The sequence below is a fragment of the Pelodiscus sinensis genome, chromosome 1, assembly GCF_052426305.1.
Source record: "Pelodiscus sinensis isolate ZL-2025 chromosome 1, ASM5242630v1, whole genome shotgun sequence".
Classification (NCBI taxonomy): domain Eukaryota; kingdom Metazoa; phylum Chordata; order Testudines; family Trionychidae; genus Pelodiscus; species Pelodiscus sinensis.
The window spans coordinates 83715553-83737210 of record NC_143052.1 but is presented as its reverse complement, the minus strand read 5'-3'; the positions used below and the strand labels follow the sequence as shown (position 1 = coordinate 83737210).

The 21658-nt window shown below is 44.2% G+C and overlaps 1 protein-coding gene across 3 annotated transcripts in view; it reads right to left on the bottom strand.

Annotated features, from left to right (window-relative positions):
• Positions 1-594: 594 nt before the first annotated feature.
• ELK3 (ETS transcription factor ELK3) overlaps positions 595-21658 on the bottom strand; it is a 56277-nt gene continuing 35213 nt past the window's right edge. For all 3 annotated transcript variants that reach the window (XM_006118283.4, XM_075933740.2, XM_014571086.4), the window contains exons 3-5: positions 11875-12672; positions 5913-6035; positions 595-2268 (exon numbers count right to left, since the gene is read on the bottom strand). In XM_006118283.4, the coding sequence (XP_006118345.1) occupies positions 2170-2268; positions 5913-6035; positions 11875-12672 (1020 nt within the window). In that variant the 3' untranslated portion in view covers positions 595-2169. The remainder of the gene's footprint in view (positions 2269-5912; positions 6036-11874; positions 12673-21658) is intronic.

Genomic DNA, 21658 nt, shown 5'->3' with positions numbered 1-21658 from the left:
AGCGCGGGAGATTTAAATCCCCACTTCATTTGCAATGTCAGTATGTCTAATTTACATCCCTCTGGCGACAGAGGGGTGTCATCTAGACATACCCTTAGATATGGAAGTTCCTATTTCATATCTTTAACATGTGTCCATCCTATATAGTTAGGTTGCCTTAATTACATCATTTAGGGCTGTGAAAATGTGAAAAATATCATGCCCTGTGCAATGTAGTTAAGTTGACCTAACCATGGCACAGACATTTCTAGGTCATTGTATCAACCCATTGCCTCTTGAGTAGATTTACTACAATAGAGAGAAACCTTCTATTGATGTAAAAAGAGTCTATACTCCAGCAAGGGTGTTGTGCCACTGTAGGGTTTTTAGTGTAGACATACACTTAGACTATGTGAGATGCACGAGACACAAAGATGGGTGAGGTCGTATTTTTCTTTATTCGACCAAATTCTGTTGGTGCAAGAGAAGCTTTCAAGCTCCACCCAGTTCAATGAAATACCGGAATCATTTTGGGTTGCATGAAGATGGAGCCTTAGGAAGAAGCTTGTTTTGATCACACTCCCTTACCCCACAAAAACGGCCTTTAAACATCAGAACTTTACTAGTAAAATGTTTATTTAGCACCTTTCATCTTGAAGGACTGCAAATCAATTTACAACTAAAGACATGCATCACCAGTGAAATGCATCCAAGCAGACAACTGACACACAGCTCACTTCATAAAATCCAAGAAAGAGGCATTGTTACCAGGATCAGAACCCACTATTCGCACAGCACGTGCAGGGGTATCTTTATGGACCAGCTATAATAGAGAGGATCCTCATTTGAGTGTTTTGTTTTGTTGTGTTTTAACGATCCACACAGGATACTGCACACAACCCAATTTATCTACCTTGAAAGATAGACAGCTCATGTCCATCCTGCCAAGATGGGAATCTGTGATGCCAGAGTCTAGGTATTTCTAACCTGACACTTTAAGATGACTAGACCACCCCCTCAAGCTCAGAGTGCATGCTAAATACATGAATCTTTAGGTTTTCTGCAGATGGTAATTCCGCATTACTTAGGAATCCAAAATCTCAAGTATTTGATGTTTCCACATGTACAATCCTGTGAATATGGTAGGTTTCTTTACAAACACAAGGTGTTAAAGTTCTACAAATTCTGCAGCTGTAGGGAAAGCCACATATTCTGACAGCTAAGTTATTGAAATATTCTTTCAAGGGCAACAGGAACAGGCATTTGGAACTACTGGACAAAGCACTTGGAAAGCCAACAGAGGGAACAATCCTGTATCAGTCAGGAGGATGGAGAGTATGTGGTTGGCTCTTCAATTGTAATCCCAACAATTAATAAGCATTTTATGGAAATAATATGTACAGAGTGAGTCCTCTTTCTCTGTAGATGTATTTACAAAACGTCATTAAAGCATTTTATGATCTTCAGGGCCCAATCCCTGCCTGGTGTAACTCTGTTCAAGTCAATGGAGTTACGCCAGAGAGAGGAAAGTGGGGATCAACATATGTCTAGATATGGCTTAGTTATTCTTAAACGCATTTCCTGGACATAACATTTATTATGTTCTTTCAATTAAGCAAAGAAAATCATATGGCTATTTTTTTATACAATTTGGAAGCACTTAATACAAAGTTACATGAATACACTGCATCATTATGGCCTATCTGTGGAAAAAATACTGAAATACTACCAAAGGGTTGGTCGATACTAGTTTTATCTTTCAACTTTTTATCTTAATACTAGAAAATATATAAATCATTTGCATAACATTATGCAAAAGAAGGCACAGCCGGTTATACTTTACACAAGCACAATGTATAATATGCAGAAAAAAGGATAAAAAAGAGCTTCACATCCTTATTAGATACATTGTTGAAATCCATTAAGAAAAGTACTTCATTGACAACAGTGTTCAACACTTGAGAGCTATGAGAAACAAAATTATAATTCACTTAATGCAAAACAGATTTTTATATATATAAAAACACTGTTTAAAAATGCTAACATAATAAAAGTAGATCCATGTAATGAAAAGTGCAAACCAAAGTAATGGAGGGTTTCACAATGTCCTTCTCATGACACAGGAAAAACTAACCCATGGGAATGAATGTATTAAATCAGTTAATGAGTCCTTAATGTGATGAGACATCATCAGGATTTCTGAGCATTTGGAGAAAGCAGTACTGGAGAAGAAGCCCCATCCAAACTGGGGATTGGTACTGGTATGTGACCATTTAGCAGAGTTGGAAACTGCAAGAGGACAAAAGGTAAAATTAATTGTCTCAAAAGATTACTGCACATGCATCCCCAGCAACTGAACCCAGATTATTTTCTTTTCAAAGGTTGTGGTTCTTAAAGAACAAGTTTTGCTTCAAATAATTATGAGCAGAATTCATTAAAGAAAGGATGAAATAATTTTTGCAGAAATGAAACTTTTAAGCTCAAGATGCAGTTTCATCTTTTCCACCAAAAAAAACTTCAAAATGATTTTGAAAAAAGTATATGTGAATAATTTGAGTCCTTCTGTGTATTCAATAGAATCTGTCAGCTATCTACAGGGGATCCTTTGTCATATGGCCAGGGGATGTTGTAAGTATCAACATGTCACATTTTCAAAGTTCTGTCCAAAGAATATTAACTAAGTTAATACACCAGTGTATTCTTTGCATACCCTTGCACCCTGATTGCAGCTTATCTGCACTTATCGTGTATTGACTGGTATTTAAGATTTGAGACTAGAGAAGGAACTAGATAAAGTAGGCTAAGCCTGCTATATTATGAGATCAGGATTATATTAGACTATCTTATGGCCAGATATAGGTCTTGTTTCTAGGAGGCTTTTCTTATATGGGCATACCCTCAACTCTCACTGATTTCAACAGGCATTGAGGTCGCTGCATCTTACAGGATTGGGCCCTTAAACACTGAATGACCAAAACAAGCACTTTGGTGTAGTTGTTTAGTTTTACCATTGAGAGACAGAGAGAGAATGTGCGTGTGTAAAATATATGCAGGTTGGACCTCGCTGGTCCAGCTTTCTCGGGACCAGAGAGTTTGCTAGACAATGCCAGCCCAGCCACTGGGCTCTGCTGCCAGCCACCAGTCCTCAGCCCTATCTGCCAGCTGCTGAATTATCCCAGCTGACAGCCCCCATCCCAGCGATCCACTCTGTGGTCTGGGAACACCCCTGGTCCTGTAGTACCAATTTTTCCCCATGAGTGCGCCAATCCCAGAGCACCCACAGCGTCTCTGACCATCCCAAACCACAGATGTTGCTGGACCAGAGAGTCCCAGACTAGAGAGGTTTAACCAGTACTATAATATTATTACAGTTCCCCCCAGGGCAGAGAGCACAATCCTAGTTCTCGCAGTGTTCTATTATTAGCTCCAGATTTTATCTAAAGATTGTACTTATTATCATTGTTAGAAATTTGAAAAGCATTGATCCATGTGGTGAGCAGTAGGCAGTAAGGGTCAGTCCAAGGGCTGTATCTAAAATTGGTAGTGGTTTGTTTCCTGCAGGCTTTCTTTTTATATCTGCCAGCCCCAACAAGAATCACCACTCTGACCCTGGAATTTTTTTTTTAACTGTTTGATTTCAACTGACCACAGATAAAAACTCCAGTTTCTTATTTGTATACTGTATGCTTTTCGAGAGAGCTATGTCTTTCAGGAGGCTTCTGAGCCTCACAAAAGAGGGATGGTTTGTATAATAACTGGCAGTCTCATCAAGCCGGTGAGGTGCTGAGACTACCGATTATTATGCAAAATGTGCTGATTTTACTGTAACCTCATCACCTCAAAGCTCTCTGGGGCAGGACTGTCTTTTTGCATTTGTTCATGCTGTGTCTAATACAAGGGGGTCCTGATCCTTGATTGAATAATAGTCAAAACCAACAGAATAAAATAGTTGAACTGGGATCACTGGCTAGCTGAGATGTCACTGAAGTTTGGTTGCACTCCCTTTGGGCTTTATTTCAGGGTAAAACACAGTTGTGTACATGTCTCTTAGTGCCCCAATTATGCAGCAACTTTCAAACCTAATGATGAAAATCTAAAGTGAGTTTAATTGCGTGCCAGTATTATTTCCACAGTAAGGTCATCTAATTAGGCCAAAGTAAGGAGATAAACTGAATGAGGCAGAATTAACTGCAGATTTCAGTGGCACTTTTCCTTTTCTCCACATCTGAATGGGCACAATTCTCTGCCCACACACTGGGATGTGGGAGTTGCTCTAGCTGTGTATGAATTCCAGTGTTCTACTAGTGAGGAGGCTCTTAATGACTGCTAACTATCAGAGTGAAATGTAAAAAGAACACTTCATCCAGAGAGAAGCATGTGCTTCACATTACTGGGAGTGATCTCTCTCGCTCACCATGGAGTGCCACTGTGTGCCTCAGCATCCAACAGCCCATCTGCAAGGGCGGTGGTCCTGTCCCAAAAGTACAGTGTATAACACTGGAGGAAGTAGGGGTCTAATAAGAATGCTAAGTCCCACCCCTTCTCTCCCCTTTCACCCCACATAGTGTTGTCAGCCCTCTGGCCGGTCACTGCCTAATCCAGCTTAGCTCTTCTGGAACATGTCTCCACAGCCAATGGCAGCAAGCCTCCCACCCTGGGTTTGGAAAGACCACTCTCCTCCCTAAGCATCAGAGTTCAAACTCCAACCCGAGCCACCCTTCAAAACACACTCTGCCCAGCTGTCGTGAGCATGCTAGTGAAAGACCCACAAACCTGACTGTTAACCCAGGCTGGGAGGCCCACTGCTGTGGGCACAGGAGACATACCCAAGGAGATGTTTCCAATCTTGTGCAAACGATAGCACACTATGAATAAATGAGTTTACATGAGGTGGAACAGAGCCCCAGGATTGCAGTGGGCATTTGTTATAATGGAAAGGCATGCCTATGACCCCAGTGTGGAGCTGCAGGATGTGTGTGACTCTCACTCCGGCCTTCGTGATTTCTGTTGTATAATATGGCCAGTCTGTCAGTTCAAGGGCGGGGTTGTCACCTCCTGCCGTTATCTGGAAAGTATTTTGTTTTCTGTACCCTATTAAGTCAGTTGTTTGACAGGTAGTTCCAGCTGACTGGAGTGTGGAGAAGCTGATATCCCCATTCCCGTGACCTTCTTTCCAATTTCTGTATGTGTGCTGGGCCTTTGGATGTCTTGTATTCCACAGTGATTATTTCATGTCCTTACTGGGTTTTCAGAGATGCTTGTCACTGCAATCCAAATTGCTCTCAAACATTTAGTCTCCCTCACTTGCTGCAGAGAAATGCTGTTATCCCCATTTCACAGACGAGAAACTCTGGCAAAGGGGATTAAATGACTTGCCCATGGACACTCATGAAGTCTGTGGCAGAGCTTGGAACTAAGCCCAATTTTCCCGAGTACAAGGCCCAGGCATTAACTACAAATCTGCATGACAGGCACCTTCAAATGATAAAAGATCAGTTTCTACCTTCTACACAAGGGTAGGCCTGGTTTACGTGATTTTTCCAAAGACATTTCCATTGTTTGCTCTAGCAGGCTCAGCTGCTGCAAGATTACCTTAGATTATCTTTGCTCTGCAGTCTCCTTTAGGGGACTCTGAGGGCTCAACTGTTCTCAGCTAGAGGCTTCAGCTTTTCCTTTTTCCATAAAATCTCTGCTATAGTCACGTTCCACGAGGGATGTTGCCCAGTATATTTTGACAGTGTTATGGTACATCTAACTGCAAACTAGTGTGCGTCCCTTTTAAATAATGTCTGAAGTGCTGCCCGAAATATTTAGTTACATTACTTGGAAAACTCAAAGCCAACAAGTGCAGGATGCCCTGCTGATGTCTCTTCAGTACGTGTACCAAAGAAAGCCACCTTTGGAAATGAAATGTGTCTGCAAGAAAAACATACCTGAAACAAGGTGTTTGGTCCTTGCAGCCTGGCAGGACTCAAAGGAGCTACAGGACTAAGGCTGCTCCAAAAGTGAATGCTAGACAGCAGTGGACTTGGGGTCAGCAGTAACCCGTTTGGGGTCTGCAAGACACAAACAAATGCAAAACGCTGAGGCAGAAGACAATATGGGTTGAACCAGTTACAGCACCATCTACATTTTGCAAGGTTCTTAGGTTTTACCCCTTAATCTATTTACCTTTTCAGGACAATAATTTAATATTCCATGTCATAAAATGATCTCCTTTTCAAAGTGATTTTATTGGCATTCAGGTTTGTTTAAGAAGATTCAAAACAGAGCCACGTGTATTTGATGCATATCTGTATCACAGTGTTACAATGCCACACATCCCTCATTTTAGACTTTGCCTAGAAAGGTAATCTAATCTCTCTCAGAATAATGTTTGTTTTATTGTAGACGACCAGTTACTCACACTGGCTATATATATTTGGACTATTAACCCAGTAATGTTTGGAAGTCAAGTGCTCCACAGCTAGGCTTTGAAGCTTACTCCCTTAGCTGGTGCTTCTCTTTGCCTCTGTTTGAACAAAGATTTAGCAAAGTGGCATTGTATTGGTTTCTGCAGTGAAGGGTGGCTTTTCAGCCAAAGGGATAACAAAGGCTCCAAAGAATGCAACTAATTCTGTGCTAAGAATCTAAATCCATAGAACTAAGATTCCATGGATTTTCTGTGCTCACAGGTAGCTCGTTACAGGGTCATGACTCCTGGGTAGAGAGCTGTGAGTTTTCTCGTAGTGTTTTCAAAGTAGAATTGCAGCCTGGACACAGTAAAAATTCAACTGGCAAAGAAATGTCTGTGTTTAAAGAAAAAGTCCAAAATCACATGTGCCATTTTGGATCCAAAATAACTTCTAGATTTCCAAATAAACAAGTGAAACAGGAGCTGTGATTAGTGCTAGAATTTCAAATCCTTGTGATCAAAATGTATCCCTTTCAAGTTGGGTAGGTCTACACAGCAGCGCTATTTTGGAAGAATTGACATTATTTCGAAATAACATTATGCCTCTACACACAAAGCCCATTATTTCAAAATAATGTCAAGCTGGAGGACTTCTTACTCCAACTCCTGTAACCCTCATTTCACAAAGAGTAAAGGAAGTCGAAAAAAGAGTGTTCTTCCTTTGACTTCCTGCAGTGTAGACCGCATCAAAAGCCAAGTTAAGCTATTTCGACTTCAGCGGCGCAGTTGACTTAGCTGAAGTTGCATCGCTTAATTTGACTTTAGCCTGCAGTGTAGAAAGAAAAGGACTTAAGCACGTGCTCAGATCTCTTACTTCAATGGAACATGAGCACATGCTTAAAACAGCCTGAGTTTTGCTGAATGGAAGGCTGGCTGTATTTAAAACACTTAGAACCTCTGAAGGACAGAGAAGAATCTCACGACTTCTTGGGGGGGAATTAATGTCCCTCAGTCAGTCAATTCACATAATCCCGGCAGGGCCAACAGACACTGTGAGCCCTGGGACAAAGGGCTGGATCTCAAGTGGGTGAGGCTGAGGGCAACCAGCCCTTGGTGTCGCCCAGACCACAGTGCACTCCCTCACTCTGGCTTTGTCTACACTACAAGGTTTTTGCGGCAGAGAGTCTGCTAATGAGGGACTCGTTAGCATGAGTTGCAATGTCATTAGCATGTTTTCTGCCGATGCTTTTTGCAAAGGGGTTTTTGCGCAAAAAGAAGCAGCGTAACCGCTTCTGTTTTGCGCAAAAAAACCCTTTTGCACACGATCCTTTTGCCCCTTGGACATAACTTCTCAGAGCAGCACTCCAATAGCAATTCAAAGTGGCTTAGGGCTCCGGTTGGTGACTCTCTGGGTCCTGGGGCAGTTATCCCCTTTGCCCCCCTTCCCCGTCAGCAGGCCTGCATAATCCTACATGTCTCATACTGATGTGGTGGCGCTCCTCTAGTCACCTCTAGTATGGACTAGGGATGCGAAAAGTCAACCGGTAAGCATCATCCTAAACCAGGGGTGGGGAACCTGGGGCCCCCAGGTTGCCTGGATCCAGTCCTCAGGGCTCCCCCCCAGCATTAGGAAACCTACACTGACACTCCAGCCTCCCATTGCCTTCTCACGGGGCTGGATCCTACAAATCTACTATCTTAGGCCCCACTAGACTCTGGTGTGTGAGGGGAAGGTGGGGAGTGTCCTTCTCCGTCTCAGTGAGGGCCACGACAGTGAGGATTTGTTTGGTTGGGTTTTTTTGTGAACCCCCAACCCAAAAAAGGTTCCCCACGCCGTCCTAAACAGGTAAGGGGTAACTGGCGGGGGCTGAAGCAGCTTCGACAGGGGCTGGTCTTGTCCAGAGCAACCTTTGTTCGGGGACGCAGGGGCTGCTCTGGCGAGGGCTGGGAACCAGCTCAGATCCTGCTTCATCAGTTAACCAGTTAAACATTAGGTTGACCTTCATGTTTAACCAGTTAACTGATTAACCAGGATTTTACATCGCTAGTATCAATTTTGTCCTCCCTCAAGGTTCTCATTTGAGTTTGTTCAAACTGTTTACTGCTGCATTTGTGTCTGCACATGCGCACACACACACACACGTTAGGTTGCTCAAACCCCACAGTTAATGGCCCAGTAACAGACTCGACACAGAGAGAGACCAGAAGCCACGGGATTTTTAAATCTGAATGATGAACTCGTACTGTGGTGGCCTGGGGAAGGGCGGGGGGAGGGTGTGAGTGCCATTGCCTCAGGTGCTGTACAAATCCATAGGAAGACTCTCACGCCCTGATATGCCTTCAATCTAACTCAGAATAAGATCCTAGGTTAGTTTAGCAAAAAGTAACTGGGAACGGTTGAGGGGGGCAGGAGATAACCTTAATAAAATCACACAGTGTCCTAGCCTAACAGTGGACACAACCTGAGAGCCCCAACCTAATGGAAAGGTGGCTCTTAAAACAAACAAAAAAACCCAAGACTAATTACTGTTTGGTGGCTGATTTCTCACGTGAAGTGGAGTTTCTGAAGGGGCAGGTAGTGGCCTTACAGTTCATGCAGAGCCAGGTGCTCCGTGCATAAGGGTTAGCCCAGAAAAAAGCACACGGGTATGTGTGGGAGAAGTGGACAAGCGGAAGGTGAAGGTCAGTGTTGTTGGTAGGGATGTTAGAAATCGTCTATTTTAGTAGCTGTGTAGCTGCATCAATTTTTAACAGTTACACGGTTACTAAAATGCTCCTCCCCGGGGGCGGTGCCAGCAGCCAATGTGCTTCCACTCCTGGGGAGCACCCTCCCATCCCATACTGCTGCTTCTCTATCAGACTTCCCTGCTGCTTCACAAGCCAGGTTCTTTCTAGTTTTACCTTTTTGAAACTCTTGGGCATAACACACTATTTTATAGACAACAAGAAGTGAAGTATCCAAAAAAACGGTGAACGAATGGACCGGCAAGGAAACAACTTAAAATGGTGGAATTGATTCTGGGTGAGGTATTAGATTAAAGTAGACTTCCAATGGAGATTGCTTCCCGTCTGTCCCCTTCTGGGCCTGGCTAAGATTTATTTGTCTATTTCTGTGCCTGAACGTAAAACACTTGCTATGGTGATTACCCCCACTAGAGACTCTGAATGCTAGGCAAGGGATCTCCGTTGTGGCTTGCTACAGTCTAATTCTCTCAGCTTATTTAAGTTCCTCCAAGCCTAAAGTACATTAGCAAAGCAACATGAGCTACGTCAATTGCGTAGCTTAAATCGAAATAGCTTATTTCGGCTTTTGACACTATCTACACAGCAGGAAGTGCAAGTTAGAGAACTCTTCCTCCAACTTCCCTTACTCCTCATAAAATGAGGGTTATAGGAGTCCGAGTAAGAAGTCCCCCATTTCTACATCATTTCAACACTGTCAAAATAACTGCTTGCTGTGTAGACGTGGACTGTGTTATTTCGGAATAATGTTAGTTATTCACAAATAACACTGCTGTGTAGACCTAGCCTAAAATACTACTGGAATATTCATTGGTTTTTTTGAGTTACAGACTAACACAGATACCCTCTGATACTTTTAGGCTTGGAGTTTATGATATGCATAAATGACAGAGATCAACAAGCTACTTTTCATTTTAAATCAGGGCTGGGCAAAATATGGCCCATGGGCTGAATCTGGCCCACCAAGGCACCGGATCCGGCCCAGGATGCAGTAGGGAGCCCTAAGCAGAATCCCTGCTTGCCCTAACCCTCTCCTCCCCCTCCCGCACGCCACTCAGAAGAGTAGCTGCTGGCTGTTTGTTTCACAGCTGTGAGGGAGGGAGGGAGAAGGAGCAGAGGCTTCATGCACTGTCCCTGCCCCAAGGACAATCCCATTGGCCAGTTTCTAGCCAATGGGAGCTATCTATTTGAAGAACAAGAAGCATACAAAGCACCCATTCCCCCTTCCCCTCAGGCTCTTATTCATCTATGCACGTGGCCCTCTGCAGGGGCAGGGTGGGCAAGGAGGCTGCCTGAGAAGCATACTGGGCTACTGGCTGGGAGTCACCCAGGTAAGTTTCCAAGCCAGAGCCTGTCTCTGGCATCCAAGCTCTCTCCGTCCCCCCAAAGCACTGTCCCTCTCCTACCCTCCAACCCCACATAAGCCAAACCCTCTGACCCCTCCTGAACCCATACCTCCTCCCAGATCCTGCACCCCAGTCCCCTGCCCTAAGTCACAACCCAAACCCCTGCACCCCAAGCCTGTGCCCCAGGTCACAACTGCCTCCTTCACCCAAACATCCTCCCAGACCCCATATGCCCTCCTGTACCCCAATCCCTTATCCCAAGCTCCCCTCTGCACCCAACTTCCATCCCACACCCCACATCTCCATTAATATCATGGAAGAGTGTGGCCCTTGACCACTTCCCACAATCTTGGAGTGGCCCCTCATCAAAAAATATTGCCCACGCCTGTTTTAAATCATTCCCTTGCGCCTAAATACTGCAGGGCTCTAATAAAAAGAAAGCATACTATCTGGTGAATTCAGGATAAGGCTTAAATGTTAACCCTAGATTTCCTTGCTTTTGTGAGTGAGTTAATATTTGTTGCCTTGTTTTTTGGTTTTTTTAATTCAATAAATTTCACTTACTGTTGATTGCGTGAACTTTTATTCCTATATTTTCACTCTGTATATTTTTACAAAACAATTTCCTCTCTAATTTTACGGTGGTGCAGTCAGTTACAAATTACCTGGGATGACGCAAGTATTAAATCATCTGCTTCTTGCTGACTTTTCTCTTGTCCTTTTAATTACTAGGTTTGTCCAATAACATTATTTATAGTGAACTTTACCTTCGGCACAACTATTGTTCAACAGTGACACTCCTACAATTATATAATTAGTTAACATCCATTTTACAGGGAACAGAAACAAATGGCAGAAAGGAGACTGCAGGAAATGCTTTCCAACCTGTAAGGCCTTTTGAAATTGAAATTGGCTTAGGAGTCCTTTCTTAGAAACCAATTAATTTGCTTTGCTTTGAAAGCTAATGAAAATGTCACACTTTATGAATGGGTACAGTGAGTGGTACTAAAGCAACCAGCCATGCATTCCATGACGTACATGTCCACGTTTTGACCAGGTAACTATTTGTATTTGGCTCTTGGCCTTTTCCTCTTCGACATACCTTGAAACTGAATATAAGTGATAGCTGACTGATGTTAACAGCTGCCCCAACTGAATGTCTCATTATCCTTCCCCACGCTCTGTGAATTGTAATGACTTTTCTCCACATTACTAAGGAAGCGCTTGGAGTGTGTGCGAGAGAGGACTGACTTCCCACATTTTCTACAGGCATTGCCTATGCTTTTTTTCCCTCACCATAGACTCCTCTTAATGCCAAAGTTATGTGCACGTAAATAAGATCCTTCATTCAGCCTCAACCACATTAGGACCGGTTGGTCTGAAACAAGAGTCTATTAGAGAGGCACGTCTTACCTGTGCAGTGAAGAAAGCTGGAGTCAGGGATCCCGAGGGAAGTGCTGGGCTGTTGAGGGCAATGGAACCGATATCGGTACTGGAAAGAACCATGGGTGGAGCTGAGATTTCAAGGCCTTTGGGTTTCTTAGCCTTTGGGGGAAGAGATGGAGATTTTGTCTTGGAACCTGATGAGAGGTTCAGAGGCTCGAGGGAATCGGAGTCGTGGCAACTGGACTCAAGGAAGAGACTCCTGTGATCAGAAGGGAGGGGAGAGTTAGGAGACAGAGACGGGGACCGCGATGAAGACGGCGAAGTAGTAGATGAAATGCTGGCTGTAGTAGGCAACATTAAAGACGATATTTTAGCAGACACTGACGAAGCGAAAAAAGCAGAGCCAGCTGCTGCTTCGGACGTCGATGGCAATGACACAATGGGCCTCGTCACTTGCTTGTCTGTTTTGTTTGTCACAAATCTTATAACAGTCCTGACTTCTTCCACTGGCATGTTTCCTTCTGACTTCTCCTCGAGTTTCTCTGTTTTGATTGGCTTGTGAGTGTCTGGCTGGTTCTGCAGGGAGTTGATGGTGAAAGAAGAGTACAGGCCAGAATGGATATATTCATTACGGCTTGTGCTTTTCAGCGCTGACATAGTGTGCTTGTGCTGGTCTCTGCCCTCAGAAAGCATCTTACACTCACTGTCCTGCAGCAAGAGGCTCTCTCTGCTGATTTCCACAGCATGAGGATCCATTTTCAAAATCTCAGGAAAGGAGACAAACTTGTACACAAACTTTTGTCCAATCACTTTCTTGATGATGTTCTGTGAATACAAAAGCGAGATGCTAACTAGGTTAGTGATTTGGATGCACTGAGTGTATTATTAATTATTATTATTGTTTTCTATTTGTATTATAATGCCTAGAAGCCACAAAAACACAGACTCACCCCACAGAGCCTACACTCCCAATAGAACACGAGTGACAACAGATGGCCCAAGACAGGGAGTACAAGTAAAGGATGAGAAAGTATTGGTCAGCATGACAGGCAGTGGTTGCTTATGTGGCTTCACCTATATAGACTGACACTGCTTTCTGCTCAGAGACATGCATTTCAGTGAGTTTTCCAACTCTTTCTCTCTTGGGCTTGATTCCATCCACCTACCTAAATATTTATGCTACACACCTCAGCACATTAGTGTCTAACAAAATTGCCATCTCTACACTATACAGGCCTCAGCATGGATTAACCTCCACTCTCTTCCCATGAAACAGCTCAGGAATATTTGCTTTCCAATGGGGGAAAATATTTGAAACTCCTTCGCTTTTAGGTGGGCTATCATACTGTAGGACACTCAGCTGTCTCTCTCTCAAAGCCTAGCTTTTTGATCCTTAAGGCTTAAATATTTCCTTTCAGATATTTGTGAATTATCAAACAAAAAAACATGTTCAGATTAGGTGTAGTGCATGAAACCTCTATGACAGCATGCACATGCTAGTATGCAGATTTAGTCACAAAAATCTTGTACCCAGTTGACAGTGATCATGAACCCTTCAGCTGTCATGAGACATGAGCTAAATTTGTGACAAATGCAAATGTTTGCACGTTCTTTGATGTCACAAACAAGGCATTACTCCCTCACGGCATGATTCAGATTCAGCTCAGGAGTGAGTACAGGGAAATCTTTTACTTAGACACAAAAACTAATAGAAACACAGAAAAAAATCCCTGCTATGTATGTTGTTACAGGTGGGACCTCCCCGGTCCAGCACCCTCGGGACAAACGACGAACCAGGGGAGGCTCCCCTCCTGGCTTTTGGCCCTGCTCCCCACCACAGGCCTGCTGCCCCCAGCCCTGCTAGAGCTGTGCTTACCGCCTGGGGCTACACTCCCCAGCTCGCTAACCCTGACTAGGGTTGCACTCTGGCTGCTGGCCTGGGCCACACTCCTGGGCTCCAGTCAAGACTGCGATCCCAGACAATGGCCCCGCTGCCTCTGGCTCAGGCAGAGATACGCTCCTCACTGTGCTGCACCGGGGCTGCGCTCTCCACCATGCCGGCCCCACTACTGCCAGGTCTGCGCTCCCCACCACCTGCCCAGACCAGTCCCTGAATATAGCCATCTGGGGCGCTCTGGTCCAGCAATATCTGTGGGCTGGAAGGATGTTGCTGGTCCTGGATTTTAAAGGTTCAACCTGTAGTACAATGTTTGCATTTTTTTGTATTTGCCCAAATGAAAGAATTTACTGGCCCAATGCAATTCACTTTAATGTCTCTGGGGCTTTTATTTCAATGGGGACCAAGCCCTAAATCCCTTAGGGTACGTCTAGACTACCGGGTTTTGTCGACAGAAGTTTTGTCGACAGTATCTGTCGACAAAACTTCTGTCGACAAAGAGCGTCCAGACACATTGAGTTCTGTCGACAAAGCAAGCTGCTTTGTCGACAGAACCCTGTAGTCTAGACACAACCCTACAGGCAATAACACCTTCTGTCGACAGAACTCTGTCAACAGAAGGTGTTATGCCTCGTAAAATGAGGTTTACCAGCATCGACAAAACTGCTGAGTTCTGTCGACGTTATGTCAACAGAACTCAGCGGTAGTATAGACGCTGGTATAGTTTTGTCGACAAAAGTGGACTTTTGTCGACAAAACTCAGTAGTCTAGACACACCCTTAGTGCCCTGATGTGCTTTTGTCCCCTCTTTACTACAGTGTAGACCTACACGATCACTGTATGACCTCATATGCACACTTACATTATGGCATCAGATGACATGAGTCCTTGAAAAGAAAGAGGGGAAGCAGGATCAAAAAAATCTAACTGGTTTCAAAATGGAGCTTGGTAAGTTTCTGAAGGGGATGGTCTGAGGAGACTGCATACAATGGCATATAGCCCATCTGCAACTGCTGGCACCAAATATCTCCACATCTCTCCAATGACTGGTAATGGGGAACTAGATGAAGAGGGCTGACTTACTACAGAGAATTGCTTTCCAGGTGTCTGGCTGGTGGTGCCCACATTCTTAGAGTCTAACTGATTGCCATATTTGGGGGGCAGGAAGACATTTTCCCTCGGGTCAGCATAGTAGAGACACTGGGGCTATGTCTACGGCCATTCTTGCACAAAAACTTGCAGAGCATCTACACTGCATGCACGTTCTTGCACAAGTAAATTTACAGTAAAGCTTCTGAACAGAGGGCTTTTTGCACAAGAATTTCCTCTCCCCACGAGGAATAAGCCCTCTTGCGCAAGAATGCAGTGTGGACGGACAACGGCTTTCTTGCGCAAGAAATCGCTATGGCTAAAATGGCCATCAGAGCTTTCCTGCGCGAGAGAGCATCCACGCTACCATGGACGCTCTTGTGCAAAAGCACATGCCAGTGTGGACATGCTCTTGCTCAAGAACTCTTGCGCAAAACAGTTCTTGTACAAGAAGCCTGCAGTGTAGACATAGCCTAGGGGGGAGGGGGGTGGCCACCTTCTAGGAATGGGTGAGAGGTTCTGTGGACTGCAGTGTGCATGAGGTCAAGATAGATGACCATGCTGGCCCTTTCTGACCATAAAGCCTATGAGACACCCATAGAAAGGAAGAAGTAGGGAACTGGGGGAGGGAGGGGACAGTTTTTCAGATATTTCAGAAATGAGTTTGTTTTCCTGAGATCTACGGGTCCATGATGAAGGATTCTCCCCTTTTAAAACCTTTCTGAAGACTATTTCTCTCTCCGGTGCACAGCTGTTTCTTATAAGGTAAAAACTCTGCTCTGTGGTAAGTAATACTGAATGAGAACTTACATTATTCCTGTAAACTTAATTTCTTTTTCAGTCAACCAGAAATAGCTATTCCAAGACTTTGCAAACCAGCTCTCAGATAGATCACTGTCCTCTTTCATGAACTGTTTGTTTTATTGATTTTAAAAAAGAAATTCAGCCGTAATTCCTATTAATGTACCCAGACTCTTACATGACTTCTATGACTGTAGGTTCTGAAAGCTGCATATACATCAGTGGATTTATCCTCACCAACTTCCCTGTAAAGTAGGGAAGCATGGTTTTACGAATGAGTTAGATGCACTGAGTGAACATCACTTGCCCAAGTTCACAGAAGAAATCTCCAAAGCTGGAAATTAAATCCAAATCTCCCAATCAACTCCTTTAACCGCAACCCCATCCTTCCTCCAGTCTGAGTTGTATGTTTTGTATCTGTCTACATGATGAAAATGATTACAAAAGACTGCTTTTTGTAGTTGGGAAGATATTTGGAACCTAAATGCATGTGAATGTTGATTCTCCTGGCTTCATTTTAGGACTTATGTTTTTGTCTGCTCTGGTATAGTTGAAACATCATTATCAGTTTTACTTCACTCTGACTCAATTTTATACCTCGTATTAAATTTTTGAATTAACTCAAGACTATTCCCAGAACACAACTTCTGCTTTTTTCCCCAACATTTTAATATTTTTTAAAAAACTACTGGCACCTGAGGGCTTGTTGCATCTAGTATTGGCAGTGGATGTTGCGTTGGAAACTGACTCCCAGCAGGGAAATATTAAATAAATTTAAGAGAGTAAGCTTGAAACAGAGAAATGCTCCTATAAAAAGCAATTGAATTGGCTGGTGATTTTATGCTTCCTTTGCTATTATTCAGTCTAGATGTGTTTTAGTACAGGGCTCTTTCGGTGCTTTGCCTGCAGTGAAGTCCTAATAACGAATGATGGGCAGAGCTTAAAAGGTTGAGTTTACAGACTCCTGAAACATTTTGGATGCTTCTCTGAAATACTGAGCCTAAGAACCCACCATCATAATGTTGGGGAAAATAAGGACTCAATTTAATTAATCAGCCATTCCTGAAATACCGCTGTCCTGTGTGTTGCCAGAAATGCCCAAATTAGGTTTAGGAAAAGGGAGGGAGGGGGTTCACCTTCAGGTTTCTTTCTTTGTTCCTGGCTGCATCCCCTGCAGAAATGTGAAAGGTATATGAGACCAGACTCTGAAGGATGGGCACCCAGAAGAGATCTTAACTGCTTCTGCTGAGACAGCTTCACCATGATATCAGAAGAGCAACCACAGGCACTTTCCCCACCTTCTGTTTAAATATCTGAGAGAGTACCTCAGGGAAAAACTCGCTTTTATTCACATCTACTGGTCTAGCCATTGGGGTTGGTTAGTGCCATACAGGGTACTGTATGAAAAGGACTAACTGTAGTGTTAGTGTAGCTGGAGGAGCAGAAAACTGCTCCAGTGACTTCACTTCCTCAATTTACAAACTGCTTAGCCCCCATCTCTGTCATGTTCAGAGCAGGGTCTGAGCTGCACGAGTTCTAAGGGAAGGTTTGCATCTGGCTTTTTGCATGTCTTTCATCAAATCACTTTAGCCTCTTTGGTGCTCTTTCCTCATCTGCAAAACAGGTATCCTATAACTCTTACCCAGCTTCATAAAGTACATGGAGATTTTGGGATGACTAGGGCTAAGAGGCTGTCACCCCCTCCATGGCTTTAGGCTAGAATTCCATTCGTGTTAGGCAAATCTGTTAAAGCATGGCTGTGCCCTCACCATGCTGGGACATGAGTTGTCCTGTGCATACCAGACCAAATCATATGAAAACCAATGGAAGAGAACCTTGTTAGCATAGTTTTTGTAATGTGATCATAATTCGATTTGATTAGGTCTATGCAGACAACATGAAACCATGTTATGTGATTAGGACACAACCATGTTGTAACTGGGTTTCCTCATGCAGCTGGGATTCCTCTATAAAAAGGCCTAGAGTAATCAACATGGATATGAGTCAACAGTGTGCCCCTGTAGCCAAGAAGGCTAATGGCATATTAGGATTCACTGGGGAAGCATTTCCAGCCGATCTAGAGAAATTATTATTTCCCTTTATTCAGCACTAGTGAGGCCACATCTGGAGTATTGCTTCCAGTTCTGTATCCCCCACCCTCCCACCCATTACAGAAAGGATGTAGATGCATTGCAGAGGGCCCAACGGAGAGCAGCCAAAATGATTAGGGGGCTGGAACACATGAGGAGAGGCTGAAGGATTTGGGCTTACTTAGTCTGCAGAAGAGAAGAGTGAGGGGGGGATTTAATAACAGCCTTCAATTTCGGTTCCAAAGAGGGTGGAAAGAGGCTGTTCTCAATCGTGATAGATGTCAGTACCAGGGAGCAACCGTCTCAAGTTACAGTGGGGGAAGTCTAGGTTGGATTTGAGGAAAAACTATTTTACTAGGAGGGTGGTTACCTAGGGAGGTGGTGGAATCTCCATCCCTAGAGATTTTTAAGTCCTGGCTTGACAAAACCCTTACTTAGGATGGTTTAGTTGGGATTGGTCCTGCTTTGGGCAGGGGGATGGGCTCAGTGACCTCCTGAGGTCTCTTCCAGCCCTAGGATTCTATGACTCATTGGGAGCTGTCTGTCCACCCTGACAGCAAAGTAGTATCTGGAGTTTTTCCCCTATTGATAGCAGCAATTTTTTTTCCACATAAGCAAAAGTAGTTTTCATGTGAATATTGGTTTGGCTGGCATCTAGATTTTCCCTCATTTTGCTTTCCTTCTACCAGATGGATGAATGCAGAGACTTGTTCAACAGTTAACTTCTTTGCATTTAAAGTTTCAAACTACTGAAGAGTGCCAGCACTATCCTTTGATCAGAACGAAGAACCCGGCTATTGTAAATTATGAAATTATGACTACTGCTTTCTATACCAGAGTCTTTTTGGAGTGTGCATTAGGGATGTCAATGTGTAGTCAAATACATGATTAACCAATAAGCCTATAACCATTAAGCCTAGGCTTATTGGTTAATCTTATTGACTACACACATCCCTCCCCCCACCTTGCTGCCTTTGTATCAGAGGCAGCAAGCTGGGGAGAGCAAAAGCCGGTACCATGGGGAGCCAACTTTTAAGCAGGCCCCCCATAAACACCAGATCTGCGGAGTGTCTCCCCCTAACCTCCACCTTAGTGCTGCTGCCTCTGATACAGAGGCAGCAGTGTGGGGCAGCAGTGCGGGGCAGGAGCTAGTCTGCACAAGGAGTAGGTTTTTAAACTGACTCCCCTCACTGACTGGCTCCTGCCTGCCACCTTGGGAGTGTACCAACTGCTGGTAGAGAGGCAGCAGCGTGGGATGGCAGGGAGCTCCCCAGGAGTGCACTGGCTGCCAGTCCCACCCCCGGGGACTATCAAATAGTTGTGTAACCAATTACATGACTATTCAATTAATCACTATCTAATATCCCTAGTGTGCATTTACCAGCTAGATGCTGGTAAATAAAAACACAAAACTGTGTGAGAGTATTTTTGTCATATTGTATTTCATTATTTTTTTTAATGGTTGAATTCTGTACCAGATGCAATTTGTTCTCATTGTGTCTTTGGAATGAGCTGACAAAGTGGTAGATTTGTACTTTGCTGGATTTAGACAAAACCTGGAAGCAAATGTGTGTCCTGTATAACAGAGACCCCTCTCAACTTTTCACTGTCAAGAATTCTTGCATGAATAATTTAAGACAATGATTGCAGTCATGGTTGTAAGTGAGATTGGAATCTGGAGCATTCGTTATATTGCTGCTATTACCTCCAGCTAATGAGCCACCTTGTGATGCAATCCAAACATTCTGTAGCTATTCCATTTGACGGTGAAGATATTTAACTGAGTTGCCACAAAATAAGCTTCTTGCTCCATAGGCATTTTTTGTATCGTATGATTCCAGCAATGTCCCAACTTCGCATTAACAGCAGATGTGCTTATGCCAGGCCCAGAATAAGGTACCTCCCTATAGCATTCTTTGGAACCAGGATATCTTTCCAAAGCAGAAAATTATTCCCCCCCCCCCCTTTGCTTTACTTCATATTTAAAAGAATTAATGATCATAACTACATGTGCACGGACAGGCTTTCTGTAACAATACATTTTACCTCTAGCATTTTACCATTGATTTTAGAACAATTAACTACACAATTATGTATTTTCCTCTCCTAGTTCGTAGTCCTGAGTGGAGGGCACAGAGAGGAAGTTAGTGTTGTGCAGTTATTTACTCTTCCACTTAGTGTTATCACAGCCCCTCAACTCCATTGTGCATGAACAAAAACATGGCCCCTGTCCAAAAGAGCTCACAAGTATAAAAACGGACCATAGAGCGCTACAGGCACACTAGGTATGCGTATAAGGACTTGTATGCATATTTAATCTTGCATAAGCATGGCAGGGGCAGGGCTAGATGATCTCTGGAGCTGCCTCCTTCCCTATATTTCTATGCTTCTGCCATCCCCCTTCTTTCCTCCTCCCTTACTCTCGCTGTCTCTAGAAGGCCCACTCATCTCTTTAAAAAAAATATTACAACCATCCACAGCCTCTGTCTCACTCCCTCTAGCTCCTGGATCCCTTCCTTTAACACTTCCTCTACAGCTGCTCTCTCTTAGAGAGGCCTCTCCTTCTCTCTCTCACCCCACCCTGGATCAGACCATGGGGAGGGTGTTGTGCTTCTTCTCTCCCATTACTGCCACTTCCTATCCCTTCTACCTCCCCCTTCCCAGACTTTCTCTTCTTCTGAACAGAACTGCCCCCCACTCTTCTCTTCTTTCCCCTTCATGCTGCTAGGATCTACTGTCCAAAAAACTCCTCCTTCAGCCCTCCTATCATCTCAGCTCCTGATTTTTCTCTCCTATGTCCTCTCAATCTCTCTCACTCATTCTTGGTGACTTCTACTCCCATCTGAACCTTGGCGGCATGTTTTCCTCCCATCCCCTCTTCAACCTACAGCCCTAGTTCAACTCTCCCACACAGCAAAAGAGCCATTTGCTTGACTAGTTCTTCACCCACTCCTGTTCTTTTTCTGGTCTCTCTCTCTCAGTTCCCCCTCTTTGACCATCATCTGATCTCTTTCTGCACACTTTGCTCCTGCTCTCACAGCCTGTCACTAGCCCTTTCCATGACATCCATCCATCTAACTCCTTGACATCGAGTCTGCTTTCTGCTCAGCCCTCTCTTCCATTGACACGGTTGTTTATTCTCTCCATATTTCCCTCTCCTCGCCCCTTTCTCGCTCCTCTCGTATTCAGATATGCCCTGCCAACCTCCAACCCTAGCTCTCCCCACCCCAAACAGCCACTTCCTCCATGTCTGCTCTCTCACTCTGGTGGAAATCCTGTGACTGACCAACTTCCCCCACTGCACATTTGTTTTCTCCTCCTTCCTAGCTAATCAGGTCTAATGTTACAATTTAATTGAGTCCCACATCCACAATCACAGTCCCCTTTTCACAACTTTTTACTCCCTCCTCAAACACTTCCCTTCTGCCTCCGTTGCTTTCTTTGCACAGGTTCTTGCTACTTTCTTCCAAGCGAAATTCCAAATGATCTTCCTCCTCTCCTCAGCTTGTTTCCCTTCCCCTCCTACAACTCTATCTTCCTTCCCTCTCAGATGCAGAAGTTTCTCATCTGTTCCCCTCCCTTAACTCTTCCACTTTTCCCCATCCCATCTCCTGAGCTCCCTTGTGCCCCATCTCTTCCCCTCCTTACGTCTTCTCTGTAACCTCTCACTTCCTCTGGCTCTTTCCCCTCACAACACAAACATGCTTAATCTCTCCTGTTCCACAAAAGCCATATTCCTGAGCTCATTTGCCTTTCCAACTACTGCCTCTCTCCCTTATCCCTTTAAGCTCTAAGCTCACCAAAGGCAATCCCTCTCAAGCATTCTCCTCCTTCCATTCCACCCACTTTGGGACAGGGACTTTTTGTTCTGTGTGCACAGTCTCTAGCACATGGAGCCCTGTTCCACAAAGGGACCTCCTAGGCACTATGGTAA